At 43.0% G+C, this 22,400-nt stretch overlaps 1 protein-coding gene across 10 annotated transcripts in view; it reads left to right on the forward strand.

The window, feature by feature from the left end:
• Positions 1–21,171, forward strand: part of mical3a (microtubule associated monooxygenase, calponin and LIM domain containing 3a) — an 86,984-nt gene extending 65,813 nt beyond the window's left edge. For 4 of the 10 annotated variants that reach the window (XM_080027959.1, XM_080027957.1, XM_080027960.1 and 1 more), the window contains 13 exons: positions 693–833; positions 2,762–2,836; positions 3,003–3,116; positions 3,209–3,288; positions 3,551–5,654; positions 5,749–5,843; positions 7,788–7,838; positions 8,769–8,876; positions 10,858–10,951; positions 13,070–13,120; positions 18,834–18,933; positions 19,958–20,031; positions 20,631–21,171. In XM_080027959.1, the coding sequence (XP_079884085.1) occupies positions 693–833; positions 2,762–2,836; positions 3,003–3,116; positions 3,209–3,288; positions 3,551–5,654; positions 5,749–5,843; positions 7,788–7,838; positions 8,769–8,876; positions 10,858–10,951; positions 13,070–13,120; positions 18,834–18,933; positions 19,958–20,031; positions 20,631–20,815 (3,272 nt within the window). In that variant the 3' untranslated portion in view covers positions 20,816–21,171. Of the gene's footprint in view, positions 1–692; positions 834–1,392; positions 1,456–2,761; positions 2,837–3,002; positions 3,117–3,208; positions 3,289–3,550; positions 5,655–5,748; positions 5,844–6,378; positions 6,556–7,787; positions 7,839–8,768; positions 8,877–10,857; positions 10,952–13,069; positions 13,121–18,833; positions 18,934–19,957; positions 20,032–20,630 lie in introns of all 10 variants that reach the window. The other 6 variants (XM_080027961.1, XM_080027958.1, XM_080027966.1 and 3 more) reach the window with 5 other exon arrangements.
• The last annotated feature ends 1,229 nt before the right edge of the window (positions 21,172–22,400 follow it).

The following is a 22,400-nucleotide window of genomic DNA, read 5'->3' on the forward strand; positions in this document are numbered from 1 at the left end:
CTTGAAAGCTCACTTTTATGATTTGACTTCTTTTTATTTTTGCAGTGTAGTCAGTGCATGCAGCCTCCCGCTACCTCACTTCTCGGATTATTTATTACCATTGTGTTCTAACTGTTTTTTTACCTTTTCTCTTTCCTTTTATCCCATACTACTTCTTCTTCTTCTTCTTCTTCTTCTTCTTCTTCTTCTTCTTCTTCTTCTTCTTCTTCTTCTTCTTCTTCTTCTTCTTCTTCTTCTTCTTCTTCTTCTTCTTCTTCTTCTTCTTCTTCTTCTTCTTCTTCTTCTTCTTCTTCTTCTTCTTCTTCTTCTTCTTCTTCTTCTTCTTCTTCTTCTTCTTCTTCTTCTTCTTCTTCTTCTTCTTCTTCTTCTTCTTCTTCTTCTTCTTCTTCTTCTTCTTCTTCTTCTTCTTCTTCTTCTTCTTCTTCTTCTTCTTCTTCTTCTTCTTCTTCTTCTTCTTCTTCTTCTTCTTCTTCTTCTTCTTCTTCTTCTTCTTCTTCTTCTTCTTCTTCTTCTTCTTCTTCTTCTTCTTCTTCTTCTTCTTCTTCTTCTTCTTCTTCTTCTTCTTCTTCTTCTTCTTACCTTTCCTGAACAACGGCCTCCATCTCTCTTCATCTATCCCCTGATCATCTTGACTTGCACACAATTTTCACCACAATCCGAAAAAAACAAACAAACACTACAACCTCATTTAGCCAGGAACCTACAGATCCAACAAATCCTGGAGCCGGTGGATCCCCAGGCCATTCCAGGTCTGGTGAGAGCACACCTGGACTCTGAGGGAGACAAAGATGGCGTCTCCCATCCCTCTGAGCTCACCCAGCCCTCCTCCACAGGTAACCCCCCCCCAACCCAGAGGAAGATGGAAACACCTGGGGGGAAGGCCTTGTACAGAAGGCCTGGCAGGGTTAAGGAATCAAGGCCCATGGGCTATGTCATGTCATTTTCACCAGTGTGGCTGCTGCTGTCCTGTTTGTGTGTCCGTGCCCGGAGGATGCCAACTCCCACCTACTAACCCACTCGTTGTTTGTAATCATCTCCTGATTTTATAATTTTTTTTTTGTGTCACATCCTTTTTTTTTTTTTTTTTTTTTGGAATGTCTAATTTTGTGTTTCGTTCTTTTAATTTGTCGTTCAGAGTCGCTGTGGGCCCTTTTTAAGGCTGAATTTACAGTTCTCCTTCTACCACAACCCCCTCCACCCCTCTTCCCCAGTGCGCTGCATAACCACCCTCTTGTCAATTGTTCAGATTTTTTTTGTGTCCTGCCTTGTTCTGTTGTTGGTGTTCTGCTATTTTTCTTTCCCCCCATGTGTCTAATTACTTTACTGTTATTTCCCCCCCGCCATCTATCTATCCCATCGTCGTTGTTGTGTATCGTCTGGTTTGAACGTAAGCGCCCACCCACACGTCCGCCCGACACGAGGCAGTGAGGGTCTGGTTGGAGTCCATGTCTGGAGGTAGCACAGACTTTTCGCAAAAGGGATCACGACATCCCCCTGCCTTAGACTCCTACTACTCTCTGTGTATCTGTCTGTCAAGCTGAAGGGTTTTCCTAGGGCATGCAAACCAAACACCAGGCAGAGGCCCCAGTACACTCACAAGCATGCACGCTGCAAAGGCCGTCACCCACAAGAGCTGCGATCTCTTGGGAGTCAGATCCAACACCTGCTTATTTCACTTTTCACTTCCCAACCCACTCATCCTCTTCAAACTTTCCAAAAAAAAAAGTATTTTCTCTTTACTCACATAGAGTATTGTAATGCAGTCTAATTTATTCCAGACACAGATGGTCTATCAAGGGGCTGCAAACACTTAGCACTATAGTGTTTCTTGTCCTGATAGGTAATGAGTGAGGTATTTCACTTGAAATCTGCTATTGCTGTTATTCCATCTTTGGACTAACACTTTAATGGCACTTACTCGTGCAAAGTTCTGATAATGGGGCTTTTGAGTTACTCCATCAAGTGTTTGAAACCTTGAATGAATGGAATGAGAGTACTAAAACATGTATTTGATGTCATAGGCAGCACTTATGTTCTGAAATGAAAGCTTAGTCAAAATCTCCTCAGAGGTTCTTTTAGCGTGCACCTATCTGAAAAGCAGCCTATTTAATGCATCAAGTAAAAGTGACTTTTAACGTTGTAATAGTATTTCAGAATTGCATCAATTAACTTTGAAGGTCATGGCCACTTAAGTCATATAGGAACAAATACTGTGTACGCCAGGGAGTGCTGCTCGTCTCTTATCTGATGTCATTAACAATTCAGTTGGGTCTACTGCTTGATTTGAATGCCTACTGTTTGCTATTTTTTTTAAATGGATTGCTGCATGTATCTTTTAACTAATGCTAATCTGTGCCTATCCTTTGTTCAAATGTATTGACTTCCCCGACTGTTCATGATGATTCATTTGTATGTGTTCGAAAACTGATGTGTTATCTTCCTACCAAACCATTTTCTTTAAAGCGAAAAAAAAAAAAAAAAAGGATTTTGCTTCTGAAGCCTTTTCATCTTTTTCCCAGTCTTTCATATTTCTCCTATAAAAGCGCTCCACCCACGATCTTTTGAACCGTAGCGCTCTTTATTATTATTATTATAACTTTTTTCTGTATTTTTGGAAATTAAGCCTGCAGTGAGAATATTCTGAGAACATTTCAGCGAAGGGGTTAGGTTGTTAAGAAGTTCTCACTTTTGCTATTCACTCAACACAGATTGAATGTGTCACTAGCATCACTCGCTCATTGCCATTCCTCTGTCATGCCAGAGCCCTGTGAGGATGACGACCTAGAAGCAGAAGCGGACGGCCTAGACATGGAGCCCGGTACCGAGATAGATCAGGGTGAGCAAATTATACAAAGGGGGAATGAATCCACCAATTCTGTCACAACCTTTATGGCTCACAAATAACTTCTGGTCCATTACAATACAAGGATATATATATACTGTCAAACAAGTTATAACACTGTAGCAGTGTCTTATTTCATAATGTTATGCTTAAATTCCAGACGACATCCCCTCAGATGCAGAAGCCGAGGCTCGTTTGCACCAGGCAGATTATGCTGAAGTGGTTCCCGAACAAGACAAGGAATCAGAAAGTCTGAGAATGACCTCCAGTGTCGGTATATGATGTCACTTATAGTTCCTCAAAAATCGATCACACAGGTGCATTTTTAACATGAATAAAAAGCAGTAACATTCTTTTTTTCATCAGAACCATCCAGCGTCAGCCCCAACCAGAGGGAAGATGTGGTTCTATCCCCTCTCAAACCATCTCCGGAGCCTCAAACACAGGTGAGATAGTTTCACATGCATCAATTTGAATGTATTGGTAAAAAAAAAAAAAAAAGCCCCCCTCTTTCTATTATTACTATTTTAATTTTAGTATCATAACTATTTAAATGTGGTGTTGTTTGTCATTTGTGTGCACTTGTTTGTTCTGTCTTGTACATTATCACAAATAAAAATATTATTATTTTGATATGTTTATTTTTTAAGTCGAAGGTATTGGATATTGGTTTTGCCTAACCCCTGACCGTCTCCCTCTCTGTTCCAGACATCTCCGGTGAAGTCTCCCGGCACTCGATTTTTCCCAGAAATGGTCCTAGTTGAGGAAACAAAGCCCGAGAGGAAAACTCCATCTCCATTACCTACAGCCAAGAGCCCCCTGTGCCCTTCACCTGTTCCAATCCTAGATCCTTCCCCTGTCCCATCCCCTACTCTTGCTGCTGCCTCTTCCCCCATCACTATCCCTGCCTCACCCCTTTCCACATCCCCCATCCTTTCTCCAGTCAAGTCGCCTGTCCGATCGCCCATCAGATCCCCCGTCATGTCACCCATTGGCACCCCTATATGCTCTCAGCCCTCCCCACTACCAGAGTCATGGACGCCTAAATCTCCCGTCTTCCCACACCGCTCTATTTGCCCTCTCACTGGCAACCCGCTCTCCCCTATCTGTGCCCATCCGCTGCCCTGCCAGGAGCCCTCGTCCCCCTGCAGCTCCGACTCTCCCGTCAGGACTCAGCCCGTCCCCGCGATAACCTCCACGCCCATGACCAAAGCGGACCGGGGCTCCTCGGAGTCCTCAAAGTCCACAGATTCCTCGACGGATGATAGTTCCTCCAAGAAGTCTGACATCATTGAGGAATTCTGGTTGAAGAGTGCCGAGATCAGGAAGAGCCTAGGCTTGACTCCCTTGGACCGCAGCAGCAAAATCTACGAGAAGAGCCCTGTCATTCAGGCTCCGACGCAGGACTCCCCCGCCCCGGTAAAGACACAACAAGTGTCTGAGGAACAAAAAACTCCCGCCATCCCCACCACCACCACCAACAACCACCGCGCCGTCATCCGCAGACTCAACATCACTCTCGAAGGTCAGGTCATTACGCCGCTCGAGCCCAAAACCAACGGCTCCGACAAGAGGGACCTCAGCAGCAGCTCCGGCCTGGGCTTGAACGGAAGCCGCGACAGCTACTACAACACGTCTGACTCGGCCATGTTAACCCCACCTTCCAGCCCGCCTCCCCCCGTGCCCGCCAACCAGTCTCCGGCCGTCTTCAGGCAGCAGAGGCACCAGGCGGCCTGGAGCAACGGAACGGACAAACCCCAGCCTGAGAGCGTCGCCGCCACCACCACCACCGTCAAAGAGCCGGCCAAAATCAAGAGTCCCGTTCCAGCTCCGAGGACCCAGCTTAGCCCTGTGTCGCCCGCTCCTGTGCCCACACCTATGCCTAGAAAGGTCTCCATACCACAGGCAGATCCAGATCCAGAACCAGAACCAGAACCAGAACCAAAAGAGGCTCCGGTGGTGGTTGTCATGAGGGAGAAGAAGAAGAAACCGAGGCCAGCGGAGGCCAGGAAGTCATTTGTAGAGACCGTTGAGGAGATCCCGTTCGCCGACGACGTTGAGGAGGGCTACGACGAGCGGACGCCCGAGACCAGCATGAACAAGTACTACACTCCGCCCACTAGCAAACACAGCAGGGTGAAGCCTCCTTTGCATCTGGCTCTAGCGATGGAAAACGGTAAGCCCAACATCCCCGTCAACCCCCTGGCCTCCAAGAACCAGAGGGCCACTCAGTTCTCCCCCGAGGCCAAGGAGATCGCCGAGGAGAGGATGAAGGCCCGGGAGAAGTCGGTGAAGAGCCTGGCTTTGAAAGACGCCATGGCCAAACAGCTCAACAAGATGAAAGAGTCGGACGTAGCTAAAGGTGCCTCGCCCAAAGTAGCCTGGAGCTCCACCCCGGATGTAAAAAGTAAAAAATCATCCGTGTCGCCCAAGACGTCCGCGGTGAAAGCCCTGGAGTCCAAGAAGGGCGAAACGTTGCCGGAGCGTTTCTTCAGCAGCAACAAAAGCCTGGACAGTTCGGTGGCCTCTTCGGACGGCTCTTCCTCCGCCAGCAAGAGCAAGAAACGCAGTTCCCTCTTCTCGCCGCGCAAGAACAAGAAGGAGAAGAAAGCCAAGAACAACGACAGCAGCAGGCTCTCCGGCGCGGACGAGACGCCGCCCAAACACAAGTCTCTGTGGAAGGCAGTGTTCTCTGGGATCAAAAAGGACAAGAAGAAGAAGGAGGGTAAGTCGTGTCCGAGCACACCATCGTCCAGCTCCACCACCCAGGACTCTGGCAAGAAGAGAACGTCGTCTCCTGGGAAATCATCAGGTAAGGAGAGAGGTTTTAACATACGGCCGTTTGGTTGTTAATGTAGAAGGAACAATGATTAATTCTGTTTTTTTTTATGCTTATTTTGCTACAGACTTGAAATCGCGCAGAAACTTGAGCTTCTCCGAGGAGTCGGACCTGTCCTGCGACGACATTCTGGAGAGGTCCTCCCAGAAGTCAAAGGCAGATGTGAGTGTAACAATATGCACAGTTATGTCACTATGCATTGAAACATCTATTGTCTTGCAAAGTCGGCCTGAGCTTTTAAAAAAATTAATATTTTTATTTTTAATTTTTTTTACATTTTTGTCTGAAAAACATCCAAACATCAAAAATTCCATTGAGCAGTTGAGAGGAAGTGACTCACCCCCTCGCTAAAATTCTAAAGCTTTTGAACAGCAAGCATGTTTGACCCTAGCGTTGTAGACATGGAACACGGCTGTGTTCATGGCCAATATTTAATTTCAGATTTTCCGATTTTGGTGAATACTGTGAGCAAAACCTTGACAGTACACCCCCTCAGTTTTTTGAATTGATAATTGGAAGCAAACACAGACGACTCTCCAGCAGGTGGTGTGTTCACAACCAGGTTTTTAAAACGCTGAGTGTCTGCCCCTGGCTTAGCGAGGCTAGACATATCCTCATCAAATCACATCTGTTCCATCCATTTCTCTTTTAACTTCCTTAAAGAAAAAAGTTTTTGAATAACTTCTTCCACTCCCAGCGGCATATGGACATCTTTGACATAGTGTCAGGCATGCAGCAGGAAGCGATAAAGGAGGAGAAACTGGAGAAGGACAAAAGGAGGGAGTTAATGGAGAGAAAGAGGGTGAAAGAGAGGCGTAAAGAAAGAGAGCGGGAAAAAGAGGTTGTTCGAGAGAAGGAGAAAGACGATGAGGAGGTATTTTGCAGAAAGGGGGTTAAATGCCTTTTGAATTTCATATCAACATAATTTTGTAAATGGGCCATATTTTAATAGCATTAGCTGCACAGAGCTTGTGTCTGGCTTTTAAGCTTGACCTCGATTGAATCCTTAATAGTGAATTTCATTCATTTTTAAACAGTAATTTCAGAGAGAAAAAAAGTATGTTAAATGATTTATCTTCAGGTTATCCCAGAGCAAATCATGAAAACCAAAAACATGATAAAAACACATTTTCAAGGTCTTCAGCACCACAGTATGACATGTTAAAATGCACATCACAGTGATATCAAAGGGAAATTGATAAAATGAGTGAATCGTTCTGAAGGCTGGATTCATTAATTATGAACAAGGCGTAGATCTTGGTATGACTATGCGGAAATGTAGCACAGAAAAAAAACTTTCTACACATTTTTTATACCAGAATCCATTTGCATTCATTACGTTGGTCTGAAATTCAAAATGATTGTCTCCAGTGACTGCTGAGTCGTTGTGTGTGTGTGTGTGTGTGTGTGTGTGTGTGTGTGTGTGTGTGTTTCTGGTTGTTTAGATAGATAAGAGTCCAGCTTACGGCCCAGAGGCATGAATTCATTAAACATTGTAAACACATTTGAGAAATGCAGACACACTCTTCATTTTGTTTTGCTTCATTTTTTGACAACGTATACAAGGAATAAATTGTCATTTTGTTGTCCGCCCAACAATACCGATTGGAATTTGGACTCTATGCTGCAGCATTAATAGGCAGTTATATTTGTGTCATGCCTGCCAGGCCATGTGAGATTCAATAAGAGCCTATAGGAATCCTGTTAGACTAGTCTCTTGTTGCTGTTGTCTTCAGTTTCCCAGATCTTTGTGTTGTTAGATGTGTCCTTATAGAGGTCATTGTAGACATAGCATAGAAAGTATCAGACTTGTTTTAAACATCTTTTTAAAATCAGTTTTCTCACAATGTGATTCATAATTGTTATGTTTTGACTCATTCCTGATTAACATAGATGTTTTAAATTGTCATTGCATCCTGTCATTGTTGTTCTGGTGTGGGGATATTAACATTGCCTGTTTGGATTGTACAAGCTAAATAATTACTCTTTAATCTTTAATAATTTTTTTTGAACAATTTAACACAATCATTAACCCATTTAATCACATCATCTGTATCATGTTTTTGTTCCCTCCCTTTTTTTTTTTTTCTTTTGTCTTCCCCCAAGTCTGTTTATGTCCCCCACGCACTGGCGTTCAAGAGATCGTACGCCACAAAGGTAGTATTACATATGTTCCCATTGATAACCCCAACACCCCCCATCCATCCCCCAAGCCAACTGAGCATGTGCCAGTTTTCTGTCGTTACACCTTTATTATGCGCAAAAACTAACTGTCCTCTGTGGATGCACGTGACATTTCTGACCGCATTGCCCGCTAACTCACTTGCTGGTTATCCACTCTGTTAAAACACGACTCTCATGGCTCACTATTCTGGTCACAACGGTACCTCTGCATTTCTTGATACCAAGGGGCTGTTTGTCTCTCGACTGGTTTACGATATATTAACCTGCCTATATCTGTCAATGTGGCACTGTCTCTCTTCCTGCAGTCTTGGAAACTGGACGTTTTTCTATTCTATTCTCTCTTTCCACTGATTGTATGCTAGCTTATTGTGTCCTCACAAGTCAGCTTAAGGGTTAAACATCCCTGCTTACTTCCATACTGTATTGCCTTTTTTTATGCAAACTATCATAATGTGAAAAAGGATCAGAAGAACTATCATACACTGATGTTTTGTGTTACCTTTGAGATTGTGAATTAAAGGTGGAGTCAGTGATTCTGGAGAGTGCTTGTTGTCAGAACCACTTCTTGTCAAAATCGGTGAATATCTCCTCACAATCCACTACCGATATTAAATGATTTTTACCATAGGGGATTTTGACATCAAGCATTCTCCAGAATCGCTGACTCCACCATTAAGCCTACAGATTTGTAGGGAAGTTTTAAATATTCCCTGGCTAGAAGTTTCCATTGTGCTAGTCAGTGCTGTCCCTTGCCCACTACAAGATCTCATCAGAGTTTCCCCCTTCCTCTCCTGTTCAGTCTTGCTGAAGGGCCAGGGCCCCAAGATGGAGTCAAGTCCACATATAAGAAATGTATGAATTAGACTTCACTCACCCATGTTTTTTTTGTTACCTTTACACCAGAAAACCTACACGGAAGAAGAGCTGAATGCCAAGCTGACACGCCGGGTCCAGAAGGCTGCGCGACGGCAAGCCAAACAGGAGGAGCTTAAGAGGCTGCATAGAGCCCAGGTAACTGACCACTGGGGATCCTCTTGACCTTTCACTCTGTCACCATTGTTACGTGGACCTTTATGTTTTAGAGTGAAATGTTAATATTCAAAAATAAAATAAAAATTGAGTTTGTCTAATACTTAAGTGTAGGTTTACTCAGCCTTGTTTTTTTGTGCTAAGCAAGCAACAAAGACAAGGAGCATCATAGCTGCTAAACATCAGCATGTTAGCCGTGTCATTGTGAGCATGTTAGCATGATGTTGTTAGCATTTTTGTTCTATTTTTGCATTATTATGTGTTTTAATGTTATGTATGTTCTTTTATGTGAGCATACAAATGTTAGCGTTATGTTTTTTATTTATTTTGCTTTGGTTTGCTTTCAGCGTTTTGGACCTGAATAGCTCTTTTTGCATATCAAACAATTTTTAAATGAACTTGGGTATTCATATGTCTATGGTTTTTGCAGAAAGAAAGGGACATACAGGACAACACACAATAACACTAATGTAGCTTTAGTGTTGCTGACAAAGTAACTCAGTGTTGACCTTTTTTCTTTCTAATCTCATTTTACTTAACCATACAGCCACTCTAAAGTGACTCAACCCTTTTGGATTGCGGCCAAATTCCTCCTTTGGTCAGGAAATCCGCTGTGATTGATGATGATGTGCACTCTGCGCTCCTAGTCCACTGACTCAGCACTAAGCCTGCGTCCAAAGTCTCTCCTCCAGGAGCTGTGGTTAGCAGTGGCCTGAATTTAGCTTCCCTTTTTAGTGGCTTTTTGCAGGAGCCGAAGCGAGCTGCTTGTTTGCTGCACAGCGCTGATAAAGTTCAGCACTGACGTAGGAAGCTAGAGTCCGATGGGAAAAAAAAATGCATTTTAAATTTAGCTGTTTGTCCTCATTTGACACATTTTACTCATTCTACCCTTCATATCACTTTTACCAAATGATCAACAATCAAATCATACACAACCTTATTCAGTTCAAAATATCATTTCATTGGACCACATCACGTGCATCTTCTTTATATTTCACAACACTAAACAATGGGATAAATAAGGTAATTCTCATTTTCACTAAAGGGGCATGTTTGAGCAAAATTGGCCAATCGTTCATCTAAAGATGAGCAAACCCCATTTGATTTGTTTAGAGCTGGTTTTACATGGGTCGATTGAAGAAGTCATTGTTAATTATTGCACACCTGCCATGTCACATATCAGGCTGTTAATAACCTTTAAAAAAACATGCGAAGAAAACCGAATAATAATAAAAAAATATCAAAGGATTACATACAATGGCTGTTATTGTTGGGTTAATATTATACTTAAAAAAAATATGTGTTCAAGATTGATACTGGTTTATTTATTTTTCTTAGCATTGGGTGTTGTAAGTACGGTAGTGGTACTGGAATTTTGACTTTTTGACTTAGCCCTCTCTCAGCAAAAGATATATATGGTCAGTTCCTCCACTTCTTTGAATACTTCCACATCTTAATAATTTATCAGATGATTTAGATAAAGTGCTCATTAATAGAAACTACTTTTCGATTTTCGCAGACTCCCCTCGTGCCCTGCCCCCTGTCTGTTCCCTTGGTCTGAAAATGGAAAAGCTATAATGTTAATCGTTTTTTTCATTGTTGTTGTTGTGAAAATCATGCGACAATATTTGACCATTGGAACATGCTTGCTCACGTATACTTGTACACATCAATACAGTGCTAATTAGCCTGCAGTCCCGGCTGGCTCCTGAGATATTTATTTTTAACGAGGGCAAACCGTTTCATCGGTGGCCCCTGTCAAAGAGTCAGACCTAACCTCTGCGGCTACCTCCCTCGGAAACCTCCGGGTACAAATCCGTTGTAATTAGTGGCGCTCGATTGAAATTGTTATTCTGTGCGGGCCGAGTGACTTAACCCGAGTTGACGTAGCGAGCTGTTTTTGTGCATTTGGATTCATGTATTATGTGATTGTGACTGTGTGACCCCTGCCTTGTCTGCTCAGATCATCCAGAGACAGTTGGAGCAGGTGGAGGAGAAGCAGAGGCAGCTGGAGGAGAGGGGTGTGGCTGTGGAGAAAGCTCTGAGAGGAGAAGCAGGTAACAGCTTGCCACTTCACACCTTCGTACATTTCCCTTTTTATTTTATTTTTTTCTTATCATCCCATGTGGCGTGATGTATGAGTAATGCTACTGCAGATGCACCTCACGCCCGCCGTATCCAAGGTCCTAAAAGGTGACGGATTTGGTTATAAAAACACATACAACTATTTTTATTATATTCACAATTTACAAGTGCTTTATTGTGTCTTTCTGTATACAAATACTATATATCCTGTTTACGTGTCAGCGCTGGCTCTGCATTTATTAATGTCAACGGAGTTCAGCCTTTTGTAGAGCTCTCAGGGGTATAAAGGTAATGCCAATGATTTAAGATGAGAAAGCCTAGAATATCGTAAACCTTAAAAAAAAATATATATAAAAACATCCCCTCCGCAATCATTTGAATCGTGTTGGAATCACAGTCTGCATTTTAACCATTCATTCAGATGGACTGCGGCACATTTCAGCATGTAGATTTGTGTGCAGAAAAAGACATGTTTGTTTCCCCCCCCCAAACTAATAAACCCCAAATTATTGTTGACAAGGGACTATCACAGACAATATACTTCTGAGATGAAGAATAGGTTATTTGCTAGGGGAGCAGCACAGTTCATTATGTCGCACACTTTCATAAGCGCGGTAAGCATCACTTTGTGCTCGGCAGCAATAACACATTATTTACGTGATGCTCAGTTTTGTATGCCAGTGAGCTACTCGGGTTGTTCTTTAGAGAGTTGAAAGCGCATTTCCATCCTAATTTACTTAACACAGCCGGTAAGAACATTTATATATAAAAGCTGTCATCATGCAAATGTGTGCACGTCGATGTAATGAACAATTCTACGATTACGGCCATTTTCCCCACCAACTAAATAACTTATTTACTTTCCCCATCAGCTGTTTCTCCAGTCAATTGTTTTAAGTATGTTTTAACGTGTTTTATTATTCTACTCTCTCAAAGGCTTGTATAAAGGTACTTATACGTTACCCAAACAGCACAAACGAAGATCAGGTATTAGAATGACTGTAGTTTCCGTTCTTCATTTTTTTTTTTTTACTTTTTTTTTTTTAGTAATGACATGTGACACTGTTATATGTACAAGGCTCCATCTGTGGTGACACACTGCAACAGTTCTCCCATCTCGTTGACATGTTGAACATTTTGTCCCATTTCGTCACAACAACATGTCCGCCATCCGTCCGTCAGTCCGTCCGAGCTGCATGCAATCAGGAGAATGTGTGTGTGTGTGTGTGTGTGTGTGTGTGTGTGTGTGTGTGTGTGTGTGTGTGTGTGTGTGTGTGTGTGTGTGTGTGTCCCGACATAGATTTGTGTGTGTTATCGTCTCCTTCACGGCCTCTCTCAACGAGGAGAGTTTTGTGTACTCTGTTCGAGACTCGCATCACATTGCAATTAGAGAACGCAATCGGGATGTGAGAAATCAAACTGAAAATTGGCTTGCAAGGCTGACAACTTGAAAAATATGTTTATTACAATTCGCTTTGGCCGAGTGATTTCAATTGATGAATCTGTCGAGATCTATCTCATCTATTATCTATTCTTATTGTGCTGAGCAACGGCAATCTAGAGTCGTCTTGAATTTTTCTGTTGCACTCAAAGGTTTTTCAATGTTTGAAACTTGAATATCAAATAATCAAATTCATTATTGTAATCGAACATTGTCGCACATTAGTTGGATTGGACAAAATGAACAGCTCTGTCAAATTGAGCAACACTTCTCCTCGACACGTCGTCGGCACACAACACATTACAAGAGGCATTGCGTGATGTTGCATTAAGCAGACTGAGCCAGTTAACGGCAATACAGCAAATCTATGTAGCAGTCTCTTTTGATTTTGGGAAAATGCCGTGTAGCGTTGCACAGCTTGACTGCATAATGCACTGTGGTGAGTACCGACCGACTCTCTTTGTTCCGATTATTCCTGCAGTGTGTCTGTGTGTGTGTGTGTGTGTGATTGTGCGTGTGTAGGAACAACTTTGCAAGCCCATGCATGACTTGCCGTTGTTGGAGAATGTTTTGCGTGTATTTGTTTGTGTGCCCAGTTTGGGGCTGTGTGAAATAACTCCTATCTCTTAATATATCCCTGTCATTGTAGACTATTGGGGAGATTCTAATTACAGTGAAATCCTCGACTTGCATCTGGGCGGTATGTATTTCAAATCTGTCGCTTTTAAAACTAACTTAATGGCTAACACAGTCTGTCTTTTACACCCTTTGTTCTTTTACTACTTGAGCTTTGTCCCTCTCATATCGAGCTTGATTAGCTGACTAGCTGGCTGGCTGATTGGCTGGCTGGTTGGCTGTCTTTTAGCCTCATTGCAATACTTTCTGCTCCTCCCCCCCCCCTCCCCCACGCTCACACAAGCGCTCACACACACACACACACACACACACACAGACACACACATGCACACTGAACTGAGTTTCTGGTTCAGACACTATACATCAAACGAGAGATCAGACACTTGGCCTCATGCTGTCCTCTTAAGATCCCCTTTGATCTCAGTAAACTTATGAATGATAGATGAAATGATGAATTAGTAACTTGTATTTGGCACGCCTCCCGCACGCAGACTTTACAATAGAAAAACGACAGTAGAGATTTAAACATTAACATGTTGCGGAGACACAACGTCCAAACTATTTATCTGTGTACAAACACTGATAGACACTCTGTGTGCACAGAAACACTGCAGAGCACTCAGTCAGAGAAGACAGAATAAAGAACGGGAACACCACAAAGCAAAAGTAAATAACGCGCTGGCCTTGTTTATTTCAGACAACACACGGACGATGCTCATTGAAGCTCGCCTCCTTTGCATATCCATAAATGCATAGTTTGCCAGATAAAATAAATACAGCATTTGTTTGCCAAAATTATAAACAGTAGCAGCAGGATGGAAAACAAGTATAGAAGTAGTTTATCATAAAATGTGAAGATATGTTCAGGATGTGCCGCTTGGATTTTGATGCACATCTATTGGCCCTGTTACGGTATTGGTGCACTATCCTTTTTTGCCGCTTCAAGCACCGGTACCGTAAATGCACCGATAGACGCGCACCAAAGTCTGGCCTACTTGCTGGGTTTTTTGTAGTTCTCCTCGGAACCACTGATCCAAATTTAGACAACAATCTAAAGTAATCAAACCTGATCCTGCATGACCAGTTTCTACAAGTTTTATTTCTTAAGTAGAAGCAGATGGGCTTTGAGACTGTAATATTAAAACTGCGCATCTGTTTTGACAGAATATTCTGCTTTAGCTGAATAAAATATTATGTTGTCTGACATTTTTGGTTCACCTCATCTCACCTAATCATGGTTGTTATGAATTTATAAACCCCACTCCCTGCACACACATGCACACTCGAACACACACGCACACTCGTACACACACACACACACACACACACACACCGTGAAAGTATTGCAAATCCTGCCATGGACTGACTCGTACTAAACTGCTGGCATGGCTCTTAGCGCCCCCCCTGTCCTGTAGTCCCAGCAAAAGCCTTTGACTTCCTCGTACCTGCTCAGTTGCATAACTCCCAGAGTGTGTGTGTTTGTAGTGCTAATAGACAATGTTGCAACCCTTGACCCTTAGCTGCTGTGACTTAACTATGATCAATCAGCAAAGACTGTGTCCAAAGTGTCTGGGTGAGACGTCTCGTGGTATCTGTTGTCTCTCTTGTAGACATTGCCCCTTGTTTGAATATGAGTGGAATGCATCTTTTCTTCGTTGTGTCAGTTGAGTGAAGTCCACCAGCTTTTTCTCTTTTTTTTTCAAAAAAAAGGGGGTGAAAAAAGCTATGTCCTGTGTAGTTAATTCAAGAACAAGATGCATTTCAACATATTTGAGCAGGGCCTGTGCCTCTATGTGGTTCTGTCCTGTTCGTTGTTGTCACTAATAAGACAGGAGATCGCGTGGAGTCCGTGGATGTAAAGATGAATGTACGTCCAATTTAGGTTTTCCAACTTAACTGGTTGACCAGCTCAATCCAGCTTGTTTCTCTCACAATTAAGGTTTTCTGGTTTTCTCTCTTTGAATCTTTGCAACTGGATGCGGTGTGGAAGAGGATTCTTGCTGCTGATACTAGTACTATTCGTCTTACTTACCGGGTTTTTGTCGATTGTGCGCTGGGGAATAGCTACGAGGCTTTAAGGCACGTAGTGGAAGATCCATGGTCATTTTTCGAGCCCAGGAGGGGGCACCAAAAAACTAAAGCCAGGATCAACACTGCCTGTACTCTGAAATTAGCTAGTTTTATGTAATATTTCTTCAAAATTTAAAACATCTACTTTAACGATTACAGGATTAAAGATTTAGTGGCCGTAAAGTGCTAACGATGCCTTTCATAACCGTAATTAGGTGATTTGGTGGGGACATAAACATTTTACTAGGACTCCGATGTGTCCAAAACAGACATTGTAAACTGCCCTTTTTCCCCCAACAGAATTTAACTTCCCTCTCTGTGATATTCCCTTGTCGTAATCATCTGGCACCCCCGGCTCCTTATACCCGCCAGCCTCACAACGCTGTGTCTGCCCTCTACTTTCATTTCATTTAATGGCACACATGCAATTATTTGTATGTTGTCTGGCACCAACCCTAATCAGTGATCCTACTTAAATTTCAAAATATGTAGCGTATTACAAAAATCCCAATTTGCACTTCAATGGTAGCTGCACTTCAAACGTCACCACCACGCTGGTACGAAATTGAACCGCGTGGTCTAAACATGTTGAAGTAGTGTTTACAAGCAGAGAGGCTGAAACATCTTTTTAAAGAAGAAGCAATTATTTGCATCTGTGAGGGGGAGATTGAACTCCTGGTGATGAGTAATGGCTTCATTAATGGGATGAAATCGTTCGGTGTACTTTGATAATTGATTTTTTTCTATTTCATAACCCACACTGGGTGTTGTTGCCTAACTGGAGATTATCCGCGGAAGTGCAGACGCAAGATCGAAACAGTAGGGTTATTTTACCGTTCTGTGCTCCCAAGGTTTCTGTCTTCTCTTGTTTCCTTTTCCTATTTTATTATTATTTTTATTATATGTTTTTCACCCCCTCACCCCCCACACAGCTGATCTCTCCCACCTCCTCTCTCTAGGTGATATGTATTCTCCCTTTTTACATTGCTCCTGCCCTCTTTTGATTTTCTCCTCGATGTTCTTTCTCCCTCCCTCATCACGTTTCCTCTACTCTTTTTTCTGTCTCTGCTCTCCCCTCCTGCTTTATTACTTCCATTCTCTCTATCTATCTATCTATCTATCTATCTATCTATCTATCTATCTATCTATCTATCTATCTATCTATCTATCTATCTATCTATCTATCTATCTCTCTCTCTGACCCACCACTGCGCCCTGTGTACGTCCCTTCCCTTCACGCTCTATCCCTATCTTGTCTTGTGGAAGTTGAGCCCTTTGTGGTGGTGCCGCGCCGGAGACCTCTGTCCCTCTGCCCCTGCTTCTTCTCCCCCGAAGGTAACGTAACCTCGCCCGCCTCTGCTCACAGTTGTGTGGCGGGTTACCATCGCAACCCTATGGATCTCCAGAACCGGGCCCTTTACCCTCATTATCCTCCAAACCGGCCCTCCTCCTCTTTCTGTCCTCACTGTTTGTTTGTTTGTTTGTGTGTGTGTGTGTGTGTGTGTGTGTGTGTGTGTGTGTGTGTGTGTGTGTGTGTGTCTGCGTGATCAGGCTCAGTAGCTTTCCCCCAAATGTTCCCAAAACTTAGTGTTAAAGGCATTTATCAGGATACAATTGATTAAAAGTGTTGGGGAAAAAATGCCCCAAATATACATTTAACCCCAATGTTGTTCTTTGCATTAGAATGGATGCTGTTTAAGAACAGAAATACACACTACTGTCCAAACTATTTTAATGGCACAGCATAGCTCTTAGAAGTTGAAATCCAATGCTTGACTGTCCTGGCTTTCTTTTTTTTTGTTTGTCAAATCTGGCAACCTGGCATCCGTAACTAGGTATGGTAGCAAAGCTATGGTTATTCTATCTCTGTTTGGGCGCAGTGTTAAGAAAATGCTAGATTGGTTGCGTTGTTAGTTACACATGACAAAACCACAAACAAGGGAAACCTACTCTGCTGTAGCGTGTCTTTAATCAACAGCATGTGTTCTGTTTTCTGTTGAGCTAAACAAATGATTCGTAAAGCTGCATAGTCTGTTGCAGTATCCATTTTGCAGTTCTTTTTTTTAAAGAAATCGTATCCCTTGAATGAAAGTTGAATGTGTCATGTAATCATTAAATGATAATAACATTGAGCTTGGAGCGCCTGCTGCTCGACTAGCTCAAGGGCAAGTTTGTGGTTCAAGGAGTGAAAAAAGCTTGCATGGTGTGTGATGATTTGTTATAAATATTGAAGTATTGCAACAACAAAAAAGTCGTAAAAAATGTATGGAATATCTGGTGTGTACCCGCATCTCAACACCTGTCGGCGGAGATAGTGCTTGAGCCTCTAATCCGTGTAAAGAAACTTGCTTTTTATGTTTGTTTGTGTGCGGTCTGGTTTCTCGTTCTTGTTATTGCCTTGTGCGGGTGGCTCTTCCCTCATTGTGTTTGTAGCCTGGGCTTAGGGGTGATGGTGGTGGGAGATGTTTAAATCGTGTCCGATGGGGAAAAAAAAAACTTCTGTAGGGAAAGGTTTAGAAACTTAGGCCTTGCAATTAGAATTCCTCCTGTGTGTCTCCACGTGTTGTATTCCTCTCCTGTGTGAGCGACTCTGCTTTTTGCCTCTCTCTAACCCCCTTCTTCTGTTAATTAGCGAGAACCAGCCCCAGAGACCCCAGGCGTGCGATCTATGTGTGTACAATGTTTTTCCTTTTCGTTTTGCGAGAGCCTCCTCTTCCCCAGCTAAGTATGTCACGCTGCATTGAGGGTTTTGATTGCCTCCAGGTGTTCCATCGGCACCGCTTGGCTCCTCCACCTGCCGCAGTCAGATACATGCAAAAAGGAATGCGTCTCCCCCCCCCCCCCCTAGCAGTACACACTCTCTAAGCATGCCACGTAGTCTGGTCTCTCCGCTACGTTACGGCGCGACTGCAGTCTGCTGCACCACTGCAACGCATGATGCCAGTTAGCACCCAACATGCTTTGACCCCCGGCCGAGACAGACGTTATAAAAGGAGTGTGAATTAAGCTATTGCTCTCGATGATGCAAGTCACCCCATGAACATCTGACCTCCATAATTGAATATGTAAAGTCGGCTGAATTCATGAATTTATTTTCACGCCGCTCAGCATGAATGGGATCTAAAAAAGGGTTTTATTTCTGCTGCTGGTGGACCAATATGTACTGTAGGCAAGGGACGATAATTACTTTGGGTTCTCCACAATGTCTACTGATTGGTGTGATTGGGTTTCTCATACTACCCAAACTACTGTGGGGGAAAAGACAACTGATTAAGAGGAACAAAAGGCTCCCCAAAGAGCAACTATACGCCTGACACAAAGTCCAAACTGGGTAACACAAACTCTCAACTTTGCAACAACAGGTGGCGTCTGTTTGTGTGTGTGTGTGTGTGTGTGTGTGTGTGTGTGTGTGTGTGTGTGTGTGTGTGTGTGTGTGTGTGCCAGTGTGTATGCACTTGCCAAAGTTGCAGAGAAAAAGCTGTTTGCTCCACGCCATCTTCTGCGCGCCATGTTTTTAAGTATGGCGTGATGTCGAGTCCATCCTCATCCACCTCACCATCCCCGGGTCGAGGACATCCTGGCTTTGTGGCTGCCATTTGCATTGCCCGTGTCAGTCCTTGTCTTGTGTGTGTGGCATCAGTGTCATCAGCCAGCCATCTTAGGTTTTACTCACTCCCTGTCTGTGCCTCCTCCTTCTTCCCCTCCAGGCATGGGCAAGAAGGACGATCCCAAGCTAATGCAAGAGTGGTTCAAGCTGGTCCAGGAGAAAAATGCCCTGGTCCGCTATGAGTCGGAACTCATGATATTGTAAGTATATTACCTCTTTGGGGGTAGGTAAACTGTGGTCAGCCAACATGGATTTTAATTTCCAAGAGATTCATAGCTTGGCAGTCTAAGCTGCTATGTCTTTTGTATTAAGACTTGTATCTATTAAATGATAATTAAGGAGTCAGTCTCAGAGTTATGTTACAACTTTTTGGAAAATGTAGTAAAGGCTTTTACTGCTAAAACGATGTGCCTTCTAAATACTTAACATTCATTACATTCAGTTGTACTCAGTTATAACTGTTATTTGAGTTCACTGCTAAGATCATCTTGCTAACATACTCTACTTACAGTTAGCTTGGTAATGTTTAGCATGTTTTAAGCATTATTCTTTCAAGGTAAAACTGAGGCTGATGGAAATGTGGTGGTTAGTTTAGAGCTATCCTTGAATGAACTCCAGTCCCGGTCAACTGGGACATTTTTTTAGCTATGGGTGGTGCTACAGGGAAACGTAATGTAATCACCAAAGGCACTAGGATCGATTCCCGGGACCGTGATAAGCAAGAGTTGTTAAGATATTTCGCTCTGACTCAATCGATGACCCTAGAGCCCCAGTAAATGTAATGCAACCTCTAATAGCTGTGATAAATTGCCTGATGATGTAATGATACTTCTTCATTTAAGCACAAGGCAATTATGACCTAATACGGAGTAAACAGATGACAAAATAACACTGCCATATTATCTCCTTACTTTTATGATTATTATAAATAATACAGCAGACGTTTATAAAGTTTGGAAGCCTTTATGAACTCATAATAATTTTTCAGCGTGATATGTGATCAATGTGCAATTCATTGTAGAGAAACAACTTAATTACATTCTAAAAAAGTCATTAGATTGTCGATTGTTTGTTCACTCATCATAGGTTACTAAGAGCATGAGCATTCATCTTTTTTGGAACAACTACAAATCTTAAAGGAACCCTAAAGACGCAGCTAATTAAATCATGAATGTTGAACGCTATAATTCGTCAGTGAAATTATAATTTTGTTTTGTCCCAAAGCGCAAGAGAGCTAGAGCTGGAGGACCGACAGAGCCGGCTGCAGCAGGAACTTCGGGAGCGAATGGCTGTGGAAGGTGAGTTCAGGACTGCTTATTAAAGGTCACATTTTTTCATGGTTTTTCGACAATAATATGGGTCCCCAGTGCAACTAGAGACTCCCAAAGTATGATGAAAAAAAACAACCATCTCTCTTTTCTCCACCTTTTTCGAAAACCTTTGTTCAACCTTTGTTACATTTTTTCCCCCACATGATGTCACGGGGGAGAACACACAGCCCTCTACATTACAAAACAAAGTTAGCACTATCTCCACCTGTGATAAGCCTGAGATACCTTTCAAACTGGCAGTAAGAGTCAGGGCCAATCAGAGCGAACTGGGCTTTTTGGAAGGCTGGGCTTAAAGAGACAGGCTCTAAAAACGAACCGTTTCAGACAGAGGCTAAAAAGAGGAGATATAAAAATGGCACTGGGAGGAATACAAAGTTTTTTTTTTGGAGACTTGACCATGATAACAATTTCTAGTAGAAACCCAAATTACAATTTCGCATCTGAACATTTTCATTATGTGTGACCTTTAACAAACAGCCCGTCATTTTAGCTCTACAATGTTCTGTCTGTATAATCCAATCAGCCTCTTAAATGCTTTCTTTTCCCACCCCCTTTTCCCCACTCAGACCACCTGAAAACAGAGAAGGAGCTGGCTCAGGAGAAGCAGATCCTGAACGAGATGTTGGAGGTGGTAGAGCAGCGTGACGCCCTGGTGGCCCTCTTGGAGGAGCAGAGGCTCCGGGAGAAGGAGGAGGACAAGGACATGGAGGCCTGCATGCTCTCCAAGGGCTTCAACCTCAACTGGGCTTAAGGAGAGGAGTAAAGGAAAGACATTTGCTTTGGAGAAAAACAAGTTGTCTCGTGACAGGCAGGCGCTTTGTCATCTCTGATCAAAAAACAGTCTGCCGGATACCTGCAGCAGTGAATGTGTTAAGATGTCTCCCTCGCCGACACACACACACACACACACACGGACAATTCGGCTGCCTATGATGTCGAGAGCAGCCTGCAACGTTTACATATCCGCTGCCCGAAAAAACACACGGCAGTCCACGTTAATCACTTTGCAGTTATACTTGCTCTCTCTCTCTCCTCGGGTGGAGAGGGCGAGCACACTCACAGCTTTATCAAGCCCAGCCTTGAAGTGGATCTTCTCGAACCTGTGTGGTGGGGTTGGGGGGGGGGAGGGGGTCGGGGGCTTTGGGAGAATGTTTAAAAGACTTGTTTCATTCTCCACCGTCTAAAAAAAAGGGAAGAGATGCAGTACGGTCCTGCTGATGTAAAGGAATTGTAAAGAGTTGTGTTTCTTTGTGTATAGTCGTCTAGTAGAACATGCTACATTTTCAGCGCGGCGAGGGTCCTCTCTCTCCTCGTGAAAAGGACTGCTACAGAGGTGTGTATCAATCCCCTCAGTGTCCATTAGCCTGACTGCAGGAAGGACATCCTCTGCTGAAGCTGCCTTTCTATTCTATACAGTGACAGACTCTGCATCCTAATGAACCACAAAACACACCGCAAGAGGCTCATTTTGTCCCCCCCCCCCTCTCCATTCTAGTGTTTAGTGAGTCAACACTAGGAATACATTTAATGTGGCCATGTTTTCTTTTTTAATGTATTTATTGTCTTTGTTTGCTTTTAACAGATAAACAGTTTAAGTTGTTTATTTTGCATTCACAGGAGAGTGCCCACATCTCGTTGTCTTGCACGTGCATAACTTCCCGTGCACCCCCGTAAGCCATTGCATGTCAGGAATGAAGGCTGCAGGCATAATAGAAGAACTTTAACCTTGTCTTTTGATAGCTAGGGCATAGACTACAGACTTATACTGTACTATATACTGTATGAACACTAAAGCATTTTCACATGCCTGGATAATGACGGGCCTCTCTGTGACATGCCACACTCACTGTATATCACACTTGACAGTTATCGTTTACTTTTGGGATTTTAGCATTAATGAAGCCGACTTTACTGTTTAGTAATGGGAGATTATCAGCAGCATAGCTCACATCACTCATTTTGTATGTATTGGTACATACTTATGCTGCAAAATCTGAGGAGTACACCACAAGAAATGTACACTCTACACAGCACTTACTTCATCAGTATATGGCAGTGTTACCACTTTACCCATGAACAAGATGCCTTTTTTTCGTTTTCATTCTCTATAGTTAAGTTATAGTTTCTCTTTTCTGAGTGGATTTGTTTTTAAGGCCGTCACTCCCACTGGAGCTTTCCGTCTTTTTTTTTCTTCTTTTTTTTCAAATGGCTTTATATAACAGGTCAGGTCCCCGAACAAACAAACTGAAGAAGTGCAAAGTGCTTTATGAGCAACTTGCATCAAACAGGAACATAATGGTTTTATCTAGGGGGCTAGTCAAATCTACTAGCCTTTT

The sequence above is a fragment of the Ammodytes marinus genome (assembly GCF_949987685.1).
Source record: "Ammodytes marinus genome assembly, chromosome: 5".
Classification (NCBI taxonomy): Eukaryota; Metazoa; Chordata; class Actinopteri; order Uranoscopiformes; family Ammodytidae; genus Ammodytes; species Ammodytes marinus.